The 14,494-nt window shown below is 35.4% G+C and overlaps 1 protein-coding gene across 1 annotated transcript in view; it reads right to left on the bottom strand.

Annotated features, from left to right (window-relative positions):
* The window catches only part of C16H8orf34 (chromosome 16 C8orf34 homolog), a 371,062-nt gene that overhangs the window by 17,793 nt on the left and 338,775 nt on the right, over positions 1 to 14,494 (bottom strand). The window contains exon 12 of the mRNA XM_046642279.1: positions 12,444 to 12,537. Coding sequence (XP_046498235.1) covers positions 12,444 to 12,537 — 94 coding nt within the window. The remainder of the gene's footprint in view (positions 1 to 12,443; positions 12,538 to 14,494) is intronic.

Here is a 14,494-nt window from a genome sequence, read left to right as displayed (position 1 = left end):
GGAAAGATATTCCATGCTCATGGGTTGAAAGAATTAATACTGCTAAAATGTCCATACAAAGCAATATACAGATTCAGTGCAATTCCTATGAAAATTCTCATGGCATTATTCACAGAAATAGAAAATAATTCTAAAATTCTTATGGAACCACAAAAGACTCTGAATAGCCAAAGCAATCTTGAGAAAGATAAATAGAGTTGAAGGCATCACAATTTGTGATTTCAAATTATCTTACAAAGCTATGGTAATTAAAACAATATGGCACTGGCATAAAAATAGATACATAGAGCAATGTAACAGAATAGAGAACCCAGAATTAAATCCAAGCATATATGGTCAATTAATTTTCAACAAGGGTGTGAAGAATACATAATGGGGGAAGGATAGTCTCTTCAATAAATGATACTGGGAAAACCGTGTATCCACATGCAAAAGAATGAACTTGGGCCCTTATCTTATAACATACACCAAAATCAGCTCAAAATGTTTTAAAGACTTAAATGTAAGATCTGAAACTGTAGAACTCTTAGAAGAAAACATAGTGAAAAAGTTCCCTGACATTGGTATTGGCAATGATTTTTTGGTTATGACATCAAAAGCTCAGGCAACAAAAGCAAAAATAAGCAAGTTACATCAAACTAAAAAGCTTCTACATAGTGAAAGAAACCATCAACAAAATGAAAAGGCAACTTACCAACTGGGAGACAATATTTGTAAACCTGATAAGGGAGTTAATATCAAAAATATACAAATCATGTGTGCTTTGGGACTTCAGGTAAGAGCTTAGTCTAAAGTTGATTATGTTTATAGAATGAAAATTATAAGCTGGAGCTACATATATTTACTGATAGACTAATAACTATACCCAATAATAATAGTTTTTTTGGTGAGGAAGATTGGCCTTGAGCTAGCATCTGTTGCCAATCTTTCTTTGCTTGAGGAAGATTGTTGCTGAGCTAACGTCTGTGCCAATCTCCCTCTATTTTGTATGTGGGATGCTGCCACAGTGTGGCTTGATGAGTGGTATGTAGGTTTGTGCCCAGGATCCAAACCCGCGGTCCCTAGGCCACAAAGCTGAGTGCACGAACTTAACAACTATATCACTGGGTTGGTCCCAACAACAGAGATTTAAAAGGCATTTTCACAATGATTTATTCCTCCTCCTATAAGTTAGGCTGCACATAAGTTGGTCCATGTTTAACTTCTTTGCTTACTAAGGAAGATGTTTTTTAAAAAAAAGTTTGTCAGTCTTTCATAAATGGTATGTTTCAGGGAGATGATGATCTCTGTTTGAAATAGCACTAGTGTGCTGGTAGTTCAAAAACTAGTTTTCTTCTCATCAAGTTAAGAAATATATAAAAGGCCAAACACCTGGGCCTCCTCATCATCTGAGTTAGTGTTATCCAAAGCTATAAATATGAATGTTCTCATTAGTTTCTCCCTATGTAAAGATTTCCTCACTGTCTACTTTATCAATTTACATTTCTTATCCTTACAATTTGGACCCTCTCTGTTCTTTTCATGATTTACCTTTCCAGACTTATTTTTTTCTAATCTTGTGTAAGTGTGCAGTGTCTTTGCCAAACAGTATTAATTGCTATGTTCCCTGGGCCACTAAACATAAGCAATGCTCTTCCTGTCTTTGTGTTCTTGTCTACGCTGTTATTCTTGCTTGTACGACATTCTCACCCATCCCAGCCCTTCAAAATCCTACCCATCTCTCAGTTCAAACACCACTTTCCTCATGTATATCTCTCTAAGCCCATGTACCTACTGCCGACTCAGAGTGGTATTTCCCTCCTTTGACTTCCTTAACATTCTATTTATCTCTTAAGAAATAGTATGCCTCCTGCTACAGATGTTTATGTACTTCTTTGTAACTTACTAGAGAAAAGACACCATAACCTTTTTTTTCCATCTCCCATGCCATAGAGCCCAACACATAGCAGCTTTTCATGCTATGTATGTTGACTTTTCAAGATCCATAAATACGATTGTGCTAAGGAGGTAATCCGGCCTATGAGGCATATGGCACTTATCGGAGAATCTTAACTAAATTCCTGGTTTAGGACAAAAATATCCAGGTCTGTTTAATTTGTGAAGGTGAAGCAGGTCAATGTTGCAAAATGAGCCAAGGGAAATCATGGAACAGTTTGTCTAGTGTGAACATGCTCAAGTTCTTGCAGTAAGTGAAAATACACAGAACAAAATCCATAGAGAATGAACCAATAGGCTTTACTTGCAGCCAGCAAATACAGCCTTCTCATTTGTGAAAGAGCTATCCCATCCGATATAAGGCTGCCCTAGAAACGAAAGCCATCAAGGTTAAAGAATGAACTAGATTTTCCTTCATTTTCTTTTCATTACTTTACTTTTTACTTTTAGGCCACACCTAGAGCAAGTATAAGAATATTCCAAGACAAACAAAAAGTGTTTGGTAAAAGGATTAAAAACATGTGCTACTCATTTATAACTTTGATTTCTTAAAATAACAAAAAATTGAAGCATGCATCTCCTATTTTTAATTTTAAAGAATTCCACTCCATAAAATACTCTAATCCAAAGAATTCTGCATTGCAAAAGAATGGTTCAGCTGTCTTGTTTAAATGCAGCCTTCTCTGATATTTGTTATGAAATTTTCTGACTACTATTGCACGTGATGAGGAAGTTTTAAGGAGCAGAGTAGACAGTCTGAAGTATGTAACCTTATATACTACTGAGCAACTTGACACATTTTTCTATTACACTTAATAATAGTTTATTTGGTGAGATTAAGTTTTATATGTTATTAAATCCTACACTTTAAATTTTTTCTATGAGCTTAGTAATCAAATGAACCATTCATAATATTAGAATTTTACACAGACATGGGAAACATTTCAAAGTAAAAATGCCACATGAATAATTCAGAGGTGTTTTGCCTCTAGAAATTGCAAAAACTTATTTATAAGCAAAATAATTCTCTATAATCAGTATTATCATGAAAAATTGCAATTTGACACTAGAATGTTTTGCTTTTAACAACATAATTAATGGTAATTATTAAGTTACCTTTATATTTATTGGATAAAGATCAATCCATGAATATTTATGATGATTCTGCTCCTGCCTCTACTACTAACTAGGTGACATGAACAAGCCCACAATCTCTTAGAGCATCAATTTCATCTTCACTAAATTGAGGGAATTGAGATTCAGAGAATTGGATTAGATTAGTCCTTCCTAAAATCCCGGGACACTTGTTCTTCAAGCAGTTAATAAGCATTCTGCAAATTATAGGCATTCTGTAAATTAGAAATTAATAAGCATTCCACAAAAAGAGCTCAAGTAAATATGCCAAAAAACCTGAGCCAAATAGAGTCAAGCAGATCTTGTTGCTGCAGGAGTACTCAGTGATTTTAGTATGTAAATATTTTAGAAGAGAGGCTGTAGCATTTCTTCAAGTCAACAACAGACAATATTTTCCCCCATTTCAAGCGAGGAGGTTGATTACACTTGATCTGTTCATTTAAAATTATAGAGCTGCTTTGCTCCTCTTGAAAAGCTGTTATGTTAATGGTATGTCTTACAATTGAGAGTCTCTTAAATGATGTAATCATATGTAGAATTTCCCAAAAATTATTTTACCACAAAATTTTTAATAGCCTCTCATAAAACTAGGACTAGAAGCAGATATTGTCTGGTTCCATAAACCATTATAAAGATATTATATTCCCAGTCCTCAAAGAAACAGGAAACTAGGCTAATGAAATGAAAAAAAAGTAGGGGAGGTAAAGCACTTCTGAAACGAAGATGTAGGGAGCTCCGAAAATCTGTTCCTCTATAAAAGTAACGAGAAACACTAGTAAAAATCACCAAAATCTACTTTTTCAGAACTCTGGAAATTAACCAAAGGTTTGCAGCAATCCATAGAACATTTATTAAAGAAAGCAGTTGAATCTGACTAAGAACAGGGAGCTATGTGTCATTTTCACTTACCCAATATCAATACCTTTCTCTCCAGCTCTGTAGTAACCTTGAAAATCATCAACCTCACCATGACAAGAGCTATAAAATAAAAGTAGCCTATGATCCACGAGAGGGGGCAGAACGGGTTTGGAGTTCCTTCAAATGTCCCATATCTAGAGAATTGTCACTAATTGACCTCTACGGAAGCTGCCTGGAAAAATCCTCACGTGAATAGTTTTCTTTATTTGACCTGAATTAGAGCTCACTCAATGAGAAACTTCGTGCCTACAACATTTGTCAAAAACAATCAGGGGCAATAGTTTTACAGAGTAGCTGCCTGAGGTAATGATACCACTTGGGGCAAATAAGAGGCTTAGCAAAAAATTAAAAGGAAAATCTGGTGAACAAGATAGCCATAGAAGGCTTTCAAAAGCTCCAATATATTCCTGGGGATCTAGAAGGCCACACAGATGTGCTGTGCTATGCACCCACCCAGGAAAAACCTAATGAGGCTCTATCTCTCACCTCTGGTTGACCTAGAGGCTCTGTGTAAGCAGAGTTGGAAACTGCTGGAGTGTTCATGGCTTAATACCTTGCCCAATTGCTAGCTGACTGCTAAGCTATTGAGCAGAGGCTTCAGTGGCTGTACACAACAAATAATATAGACTTTACAGAATTATTTCAGCAAAATCACTAAACAAAAAGTAGTCACAGAAATAACAATAAAAAACAGCAGCAACAACAAATCCTGAGGGTAAGAGTCCAATGTCCAGAGTGGCCTCATTATATCATATTAAATGTCTAGTTTTCAACTAACAAACAAAAGTATAAGTGACATGCTTCATGCCAATAAACATGAAAGTATGGCCCACAAACAGAAAAAAAAGAAGTCAACAGAAACTCTCCCTGAGGAAGTCCGGATGACGGACTTACTAGACAAAGAATACAACCAAAGAACTGAAGAAAATCATGTCAAATAAATTGAAGCAAAGTATGAGAATGAAATCTCACCAAATGGAGACTGTCAGTAAAGAAATACAAATTATAAAGGGAACAAAATAGAAATTCTGGAATTAACATGAAAAATTCATTAGAGGGGCTCAACAACAGATTTGAGCCGACATAAGAAAGGTTCAAAGAACTTAAGATAGGTCAATCGAGATCCAATCTGAGGAACAGAAAAAAAATGAAGAAAAATTAACAGTTCCTCAGAGACCCTGTGGGGCACCATTGAGTGTACCAAAATACATATAATCAGAGTCGCAAAGGAGACATGAGAGAAAGAAGGTGAGAAAAAATATTTGAGGAAATAATGGCTGAAAACTTCACATATTTGAGGAAAACACTAATCTATATATCCAATAAACTTAAATAGGATAAACTCAAAGATATCCACACCTACACGTCACTTCGTCAAAAGACAAAGACCAAGAAAGAATCTTGCAAGCAGAAAGAAAAAAACCCCAGCACATTATATACAAAGTGTCCTCAATAACATTAGCAGCTGACTTCTTACCAGAAACCGTAGAGGCCAGAAGTCATTGGGATGACATAATTCTTGAATGCAGGCTGGAATTATTGACTTATTTCCAAAGAACTATATAGAAAGGTGGGTTAAAAGCAACTTTACAAGGTGGAAACTAGAAAACACTAGTTTGGCCTGGTGATACAGGGACACATTGTGCTAATAGCATATATCCTCCAATATTAATGATGAGAGTGTTTCACCTTCTTGGTCTTTTTCCCCAAAATCCATAACCACAGTGTAATCACGAGAAAACTGTCAGGCAAATCCCAATTGAGGGACAGTCTACAGAATTCCTGATCTGTACTCCTTAAAACATTCAATGTCATGAAAAAACAATGAAAGGCTGATAAACAGCCACAGACCAGCAAGGACTGAGGAGACACAATGAGTAAATAAAATCTGATGTTTAGTTAATAATAATGTTGGTTTATTAGTTTTGTAAATTTACCATGGCAATGTGGCATGTTAACAATAAGGGAAACTGTGTGAGGGGAATATGTAAATTCTTGGTATTATCTTTGCAACTTTTCTGGAATTCTAGATTTTTCCATACTAAAAAGGATATTGTTTACAGAATAAAACATTAATGTAGGTCTTGTGTCATGATTTTGTAATAGATAAGTAAATACGCATGATGAAAGTTTAAAATCAGCATTAACACTAAAATATATTGAGAAGGAAAGAACATTGAAATATACACACTATCAAATTACATGATGTTACCATCAAAATTAGTACTAAGTGTTCAAGCAAAGTTGCCAACTTTAATCCTTTAATATTAACTTCTGTTAATCAAAATATATTTAATCTTTTGAAGTAGCAATCCAGTGTTACCTTTTCCTACATTCTAAGAATTTTCATTATAATTTAAATTTAGCCTTATTAACATTTAAAACCATTTACAGACTGTTTAAAAATGTTAATAAACTAAAACCTATAGTTTTAGTTTCATCTTTATAAATGTTTCTATAAGGTGCAATAAAAGCTTAGTAGATCAGAATTTTTAGGTTAATACAATTACCTAAATATAAATACAGAGTTAAATAGAATCCAGTTTTGTTTTAATTCTTTTTTTTTTTGCTGGCAAAATTATCAAGTGATTTTTGTGTAATATTTATCTGTTATGTTCTAGAAAAAGTAATATTTTAATTTGTACAATCAATCAACTATTCAACAAACATTCATTGAGCCACTATTATGTATAAGGTCACACTGTACAGGCTGAAAATATCTGAGTTTCACTTTGATGATTAAAGACTCTCAAAGTTTATGAATATAATTTTATTATATTACTTATAAACTATACTTACACAGCAATTTGCAAAGTACATTCACACTCATCATCCTGTTTGATCTTCACTCAAGTCCCAGGAATTCAGTGCGAATTAAGAAGCACTTTTGCCTCATCTTTGATTTCATACAATATGTTTTTGCAATTAAGGAACTATTTGGGCTTATTTATACCACCACCTTTTGCATATGCTATTTGTCATATTTTTTTTGCTTTTTCCCCCCTTGCTGTTTTCTATTGGAAATTAATCTTTCTAAATTTTAACCAGTAATTATTAAGGGCTGCCAACATGTTTACCAATTTTTTTTGCTCATCTTTGTTTCTTTTGTACTTGACCATTCTCCTGGACTCATTTTTCTTGATGAAATACATCTTGAAGTAGTTCCTTCAGTGAAGTTCTATGAATGATAATCACTTATATATGGTAGTTTATCTGGGCACAGGATTTCCTCCCAGCCTGTAGAAGATATGCAGTCTCAATTGATGACAAGCCTCCTGTAAGTCTAACTTTATTATTTTATATGACCTATATACCTTTTCTCGTATATACATCTAGTTTTAAGGTTTTTTTCTCTTTGTGATATTCTATATTTACATAACATAGATATTAAAATACATAGTGTTTGTTATGTTCCCCAAATTGAGGATTAAAACTTTGCTTATCTTCCTATTTTCTCTCCTTCTGGAGCTTGTAATATATATTTTATATACACATAGTATATATGTACATATAATATTTTATATACATGTATATCATGTTTCTTAACCTATAGTTCAAATTTTCCGTATCTTTTTTGCTTTCTGTCTCACTTTCTCAGACACATTTTTCATTTCTCTACTTCTTCCTTCGGATTTTTTTTAACGTGATATTTAACACAGTGACTGAATTTTTAACTTCCATCATTACTATTTTTTTACTTGTAGAATTCTTTGATCATCTTTTAATATCTGTCTTTTTCCTCACTTACCTGTTTTTTCAGTATGGTTCCTTTCCTTTTTTTATGCCTTTAAATATTTTCAATGTATTTTTAATGTAATCTCTTTCTGATTATCCTATTGCTGTCAATTCTGGTCATGCTAATTCTACTGCTTCCGGCATCTGCTGACTCTCCCCTTGTGTTGCTGTATCTTTTAATGCAGTTTGTATACTTTTTCTGAGAGTTCATTTTCAGGAGTTGATTTTTAAATCTTTGGGAGTTGTAAGGGCCTCAGTTCTTGCTTTTACATATGAAAGGATCCTCTGAATTTTAATGATGCTGGCCAATTTTTATTATAATTTTGGGTCCCTAACAATATGGATTGTTTTCAGTTTGGACCCAACAGCCCAAAGGACGGAACTGAGAACTGGATTTCTGATGAATAACTTTATATTTTCCATCCAAAGCCTAGAACAGATAGCAAACTTCCTTGCTGTTTTCCACAGCTGGAGAGTACAGGTATTTTGTTTCCCTTTGCATATGAGGCAGCTCCTCCAGGCGTCAGGCTTCATACAAAGTCATCATACCAGCTCCCCTGCCTTCTGCAGACCCAGGGCCAAATCACCAACTGTTATGTGCCTTAAGAACTCAGACCCCAGGGCCCAAGACCTAAATCCAAATCTAAAGTCTCAACGAGTCACCAAGCATTAGCTCCCACTTAATCTGGCTGTTATTTATTTGGGGCATCTCTGTTGTTTTCTTTGGTTTGATTTGCTTTTTGTTTATTTGCTTGTTTTTAGCTTGGTTATTCAGATTTTAAAATCCAAAAGATAGCTATAGTGTGCTGGCTGGTTTGAGAGTAGTTGTCTTATGACTTTGCACGTTTGTAGATGTCAAATCTACTAACCAGAACATCTGTCCCTCAATTTTATTCCATATTTATTCCTTCAAATTTCAGCCTTCTTTCTTCTGTATCCTCACATTTTATATCCAAACAACTTACAGATGGGAAAAGCAGCCTAGAGAAACAAGGTCCAAAATCAAACAACACTATAGAGACAATTCTGCAAAGACAACCCTCTGATCCGTTGGATTTTTCATTCCAGTAGTTCTCAATCTTTAGAACAAGCAAAGATCACCTGAGGAGTTTATTAGAAATGCAGAATTCCATGCACCGAGATTCTGAATCAGAGGTGTGAAGTGGAGTTCAGGAACGTGCCTATCAAACAAGTACCCCCAGCAGATTCAAATACCTGTGATTTAAGTTATTTAGCAACTTTGGACCATAATCTAAGAGATTAAAAACAAGCACACTCCTAACATGAGCTTTTTAAACTTGTGACTTATACTTTTATACTAAAAGCAGAGTAAAGAAAAAAAATCTACTTAATCAGGGTTTGCTTATCTTGTTTATAATAGAAGTTTTCAAAGCCTCCCATTTAATTAAGGTATTGTTTCCTAAAAGGCACTCTTTTATAAAACTTATTTGAGCTAAACCTTATTTTAAAATGATATAAGAAGAGGGCCAGCCTGGTGCTGCAGCGGTTAAGTGCACACGTTCCGCTTCTCAGCGGCCTGGGATCCGGTTCAGATCCCAGGTGCGGACATGGCACCACTAGGCACTCCATGCTGTGGTAGGCGTCCCACATATAAAGTAGAGGAAGATGGGCATGATGTTAGCTCAGGGCCAGCCTTCCTCAGCAAAAAGAGAAGGACTGGCAGTAGTTAGCTCAGAGCTAATCTTCCTCAAAAAAAAAAAATTAAAAAATAAAATGATGCAGGAAGAAATATGCACCACTACAAAGATTCTGATGTTATTTGGAAACTTTCCACCATGATAATTTTGTCTCAGGAGAAATTAGAAAATTCCATAAAATTACCTGGGTATAATTTATAGAAAGTTGAGCCAAGAAACAGGTGTTACCATTGGAATGATGAATCTTGTCCTTTTCCTCACTCATAAATTTCTGATATATGAACTCCTAGACTCTAAATCAGATGCTGGGTTCACATAGATTTATATCATTTATTTCTTTTCATTGGAAAAATAAAGAGGCAAATGATCTATATATATCTTGCCAGCTGTTCCACAAACCACACGCATTTAACACAAGTATCAGTGGAGATGCCATTGCCTCAATGGCTCCTTCTTGCACGTGTCCCACCACCTGAAGGTTGGATGCTGCTCTTGAAAAGTATTTGCATCTGTATGCTGTAAGCTTGGCTAGAATGCTGGCTAGCATTCCATTTCCAGATGGCCGCTATTACCACCTAATTATTTTTAAACTCTGATTTTATTTCAAACAATTTACCATTGTCAAGGGTCACCTCCAAGTACAACGTTGCTGAAATCAAATATTTTTGGTTCTAGGTCCATGGTTAAGAGGGTTCAAGAATGTCCTTCTTTAGAGTGATTGATAGACCACATGGCAAAATCCATGGCTAAATTATAAATCCAATATTAAAATTTGAATAAAACTATAATTTCTATGACAATTATTCAGTCACAATTATTATTTATTTTATTTGTTTTAGATTTCCAATAGTCCTGATGAACAAGCTAGAAAGTACCAAAGAAATCTATTTATTCATTCATTCATTTATTAATTCTTCTGACACTTATTGAAGTCTTAATATGACCTCAATAAGATGAAGAAAACGGATTCCTTCTTGCAAAGAATTTGCTGCCTAGTAGAACAAAAGATAATTACAACTTATTATTAAAGTCTTGTGATGGGGCCGGCCCCGGGGCCGAGTGGTTGAGTTCGTGCGCTCCGCTTCAGCGGCCCAGGGTTTCACCAGTTTGAATCCTGGGCGCAGACATGGCACTGCTCATCAGGCCATGCTGAGGTGGCGTCCCACATGTCACAACTAGAAGGACCCACAACTGAAAATACACAACTATGTACCCGGGGGCTTTGGGGAGAAAAAGGAAAAATAAAATCTTTAAAAAAAAAAAAGTCTTGTTAAAGTATATGCAGAAAGGCAATATGATTAGATGATAAGGGTTAAAGAAATTTCTGGGGACTTTTGTCTCCTTTGTTTTATTAAGCTGCTTTCCAGACTGAATGTTGGAGACATATGGATTTTAAGGAAAGGAAATAAGTCTGAGTTTGGACTTGATTAAATATGCTATTTTAATCCATTCTTTTCCTGCTTTTAAGTTTTAGTTCACTATAAGTTATGGCACATTCATAGAATTAACACATGGTGATCCTCTAAGGATGTTGTTCACATGATCTTGCCCACTTTGGGCACCAGTGTGTTGAATCTAACAGTCAGAGGACAACTAGTCCAATTATATATATTGTCTTCATATAATATACACATGCACATAGCTTGAAGGGGTTTTTTTAACACAAAATTTATGAAGGCTTCAAAAGAATTTGGTGAAAATTATCAACTCCAAACTCTAGAATGAGAGCTTATAGACATTCAAATGTGTGTGTGTGGAGGGGGATGGCAGTGGTATAAGTATGTTTGCGTTTGTGTTCATAGAAGTTCTGGGTCACTATTAATTCTTTCAGATTCGGGGGATTCCTTTCTTTGTGTCCCATGTTGCTCTTTTCCTCAACCATTTTACTTAGGATCCCTTGCATTAAAGATCTTCCAAAATACTCTCTTTATTTTTGTACTTGCTTAAAGTAAGTACCGTCTGCTTTCTGACTCTTCATCAGCTGTTTTCTATAGAAGGTGTTATTTCCCTCCGATAGAATCTATGAAATGTCACCATGCTATTCATTGTATTTCTGAACGTGCCAGCTGAGTGACATTTGGGCTCCATGCTTCCTCCTCTCACCTGAGCACTCTGACCCCTCAGGTCCCTCTCCTGGTTGACCACATAAGCCTGCAGCTCCAGAAGTGGGATAAGGATATTTGAAAATGCCCTTTAACCCAGAAGAGTAATTTCCTGGATCGCCCTGGATACAGCATCATAATGCTACCTATATAACATATTAGGTCTCTCTGGTGACTACGGCTCAGGGGATTATTAATTAATAACTTCATATCAATTATCACAAGAGCTACATTATCACTTACAATTTTTATTTCTCTCTGCAGGGTACCCCTGGTAAAAAAAATAAACTTTTATATGTTGTTATTTTTTAAACTGATTTTTTTTCTATATAATCCAGACATTAACCTCTCATTTAGAGCGCTGAACCCATAAGTCTGACAATGTCAATAAGCCCCTGGAGAGCATCAACTGAGTTATGCCAAATTATAATAATCCATTCTTTGCAGTGATTATAATTCAGCAGCTTAAATCAAGAGCTGTCTATTCTATTTGTCTTAAGTATTATTATCATAGTAATTTGTTTTGTGAACTTAGAAAAGTTTCTATATACATAGTGTATTCATTTAACCAATAATGATAATTTCATACATAATAATGAGCTGATCCTAACATATTTGGAAACTTTTTAATAATCACAAGTTATCACTGACATAATTCTCCAGTACTTACGGAAGATTCACAGTCCAAATGGACATTTTATGTAGTCTTCAGGAAGAATAATTCCTTCTTTTAAGACATTACATTTCTTTTCAGAAAGTTAGCTTAAAGGAATCTGCACCACAATTAAGACATCACTGAATCAGGATTTTTAGGCTTGAAGTACAGCTTATCTTTACAAGCTCTCTCTAAACAAGTCTAAATTTTTTGCAGACGTTGTTTGATGTTATGATAGGGATACGCCTTTATTGTGGATTTCTTTTAGCTAAAGCAATTTGTCAGCAAACAGCAGTGACTACTCACGTTTATCTTGTTCTGCTTCCACTCCTTCACTTTCTGTGTCACTTGGCAAGATCCACGGCTGATGAACTACCTGCAACTGCTTTAAAGATTCATCCTGCCAAAGAAAAAATTCATTTTGGATTAAACTCTAGATTGATATCATGAATACCAATATGAGTGAACACTTAGATCTCCGCGAATTACATGTTCAAAAAACCCTAAGAATTTCCTCACAACATAGAAGAGTTCTAAGTTTAAACTCATTTTGATGTCAGCGACATGCCATAAACTTTGAAATCGTTTTCTTTACATTCACCTTTTAATAAGATTTAATGTCTTAATAAGAAAAGATATCTATCTAGACTACATTCCTTCGTGAATTAATATTTTTATGGAAATCTTGGCACCCATTCTTGGAAATATAATAATGAAATATTCAATGTAAAATTGCACGAAATGTGCCTCTTTGCTGTCAAGGTTTCAAATTCCCTTTAATGAGAATCAAGGTTAGTGGGATTTAGAAAACATTCTCAACTATATCCTACTTCACTGCCTCCTTTCTCCTATTACTTCCTTATTTTTGTTAATATATTCCTCATATACTTCCTTGCTGCTCTGTGCCTTCCGTCACTGACCTAAATCAGATGCTCATCATCTCTCATCCCGTCCACAGTAATAGCCATCTACGAAGTTTTCTAGGATCAAGTTTCACACCCTCCCTATCTTCCCCACCAGTTCTCTGACAAAGTGAGATTTTTCAATGTCGTATCATGTATTCATTACCTTGTTCATAATCCTTGAGTGGCCTCCTCATTGCTCCCAGGATAAGATCTAAACTCAAGGTCCTTCATGACCCCTACTTGTCCAGCCTGCTGTACTACCACTTTCCATGTCCATCCCACCTCAACAGACACTTCCACTCCAGCTATAATTAACTGGTAGCTCCTTAATTTTGTCATTCTGTGTGATCTGTCAAGATGTGTTCACAGAATATACCTCCTACCTAGAATGCACTACATTTATTTCTCTGTCTCAAACATTAACGCTCCTCCCAAGGCTCAGGTGTCATCTCTATTGCCTTCCCTGATCCTCCAAGACCAAGTTACTCCTCTATTCCTTTATGCACTTATTGCACCAATACAACAATTATTGCACAGTAGTTGCTCTTTCATATCTTCCTGCCTCTAAAATAACGTGGAAAGTCTTTGAGGACTTGGGTAACCTTTTTTGCCTATGCATTTCCAGCACGTATTACAGTGCCTGGCAAAAAATAGATACTCACTCAGTAGGCATTTGGGTAGGAGAAAGTAAGGAAGAAAAAATGGAGAGGATAAAGGGTAGTGTAGGGGAGGAAGAAATTTTCCTCTACCCTTCTAGGTTCTTCTGACTGGTCTAAGAATTAAATTGACAGGAGATAGATTAGCAGGAGAAAAATCAAACAAAGTTTAATAACATGTATACATGGGAGAGACCCAGGAAAACTGAGTAACTGGCCAAAATGGCTGAAGACATCACATTAAATAACATCTTCAGCTGAAAACAAGAGGTTATTGTGGGTAGTGGTTTGGACTTCAAAGGGGAAGAAGGCAATTCACATGGTAAACAAACATTTGCCATGCCATGCAGAGACAATGGGACATGGACAGGACTCTGATCTCTAGGCCCTGCTGAGTCTCCCCGACCACATTTAGCCCATATTCTTTGTAGGTATCTCTGGTTATGGCTCTGTTCTTGTTACAGGCTATTTATCTAAATTCTCTTAGGCAGTTAAGGAGGAGGTAACAAGAGAAACTTTCTGAGTCTTTTGTTTCTTAAAAATAATCGGCCTAAAATAATCCTTACATTAAAGAGACACATTTTGGGGTGGCAATTTTGTTCCCTATCAGTAGAAAGGAAAGAAGAAGAAAGAATGGATCACCTTTGGAATAAAATATAAGTACCAATTTCAAATTTATTGAGTCATGATTTAAGAAAATCTTTTCAAACATATTTTGAAAATTAAAAGCATAAAATCAGCATGACCCGTCAATTCACTGTTTTGACCTCTCAAATTCATTTATCGTCTTCCCCCT

Source organism: Equus quagga, chromosome 16 (assembly GCF_021613505.1).
Source record: "Equus quagga isolate Etosha38 chromosome 16, UCLA_HA_Equagga_1.0, whole genome shotgun sequence".
Classification (NCBI taxonomy): domain Eukaryota; kingdom Metazoa; phylum Chordata; class Mammalia; order Perissodactyla; family Equidae; genus Equus; species Equus quagga.
The sequence above is the reverse complement of the archived record's forward strand: the minus strand, read 5'-3'. Positions and strand labels throughout refer to the sequence as shown.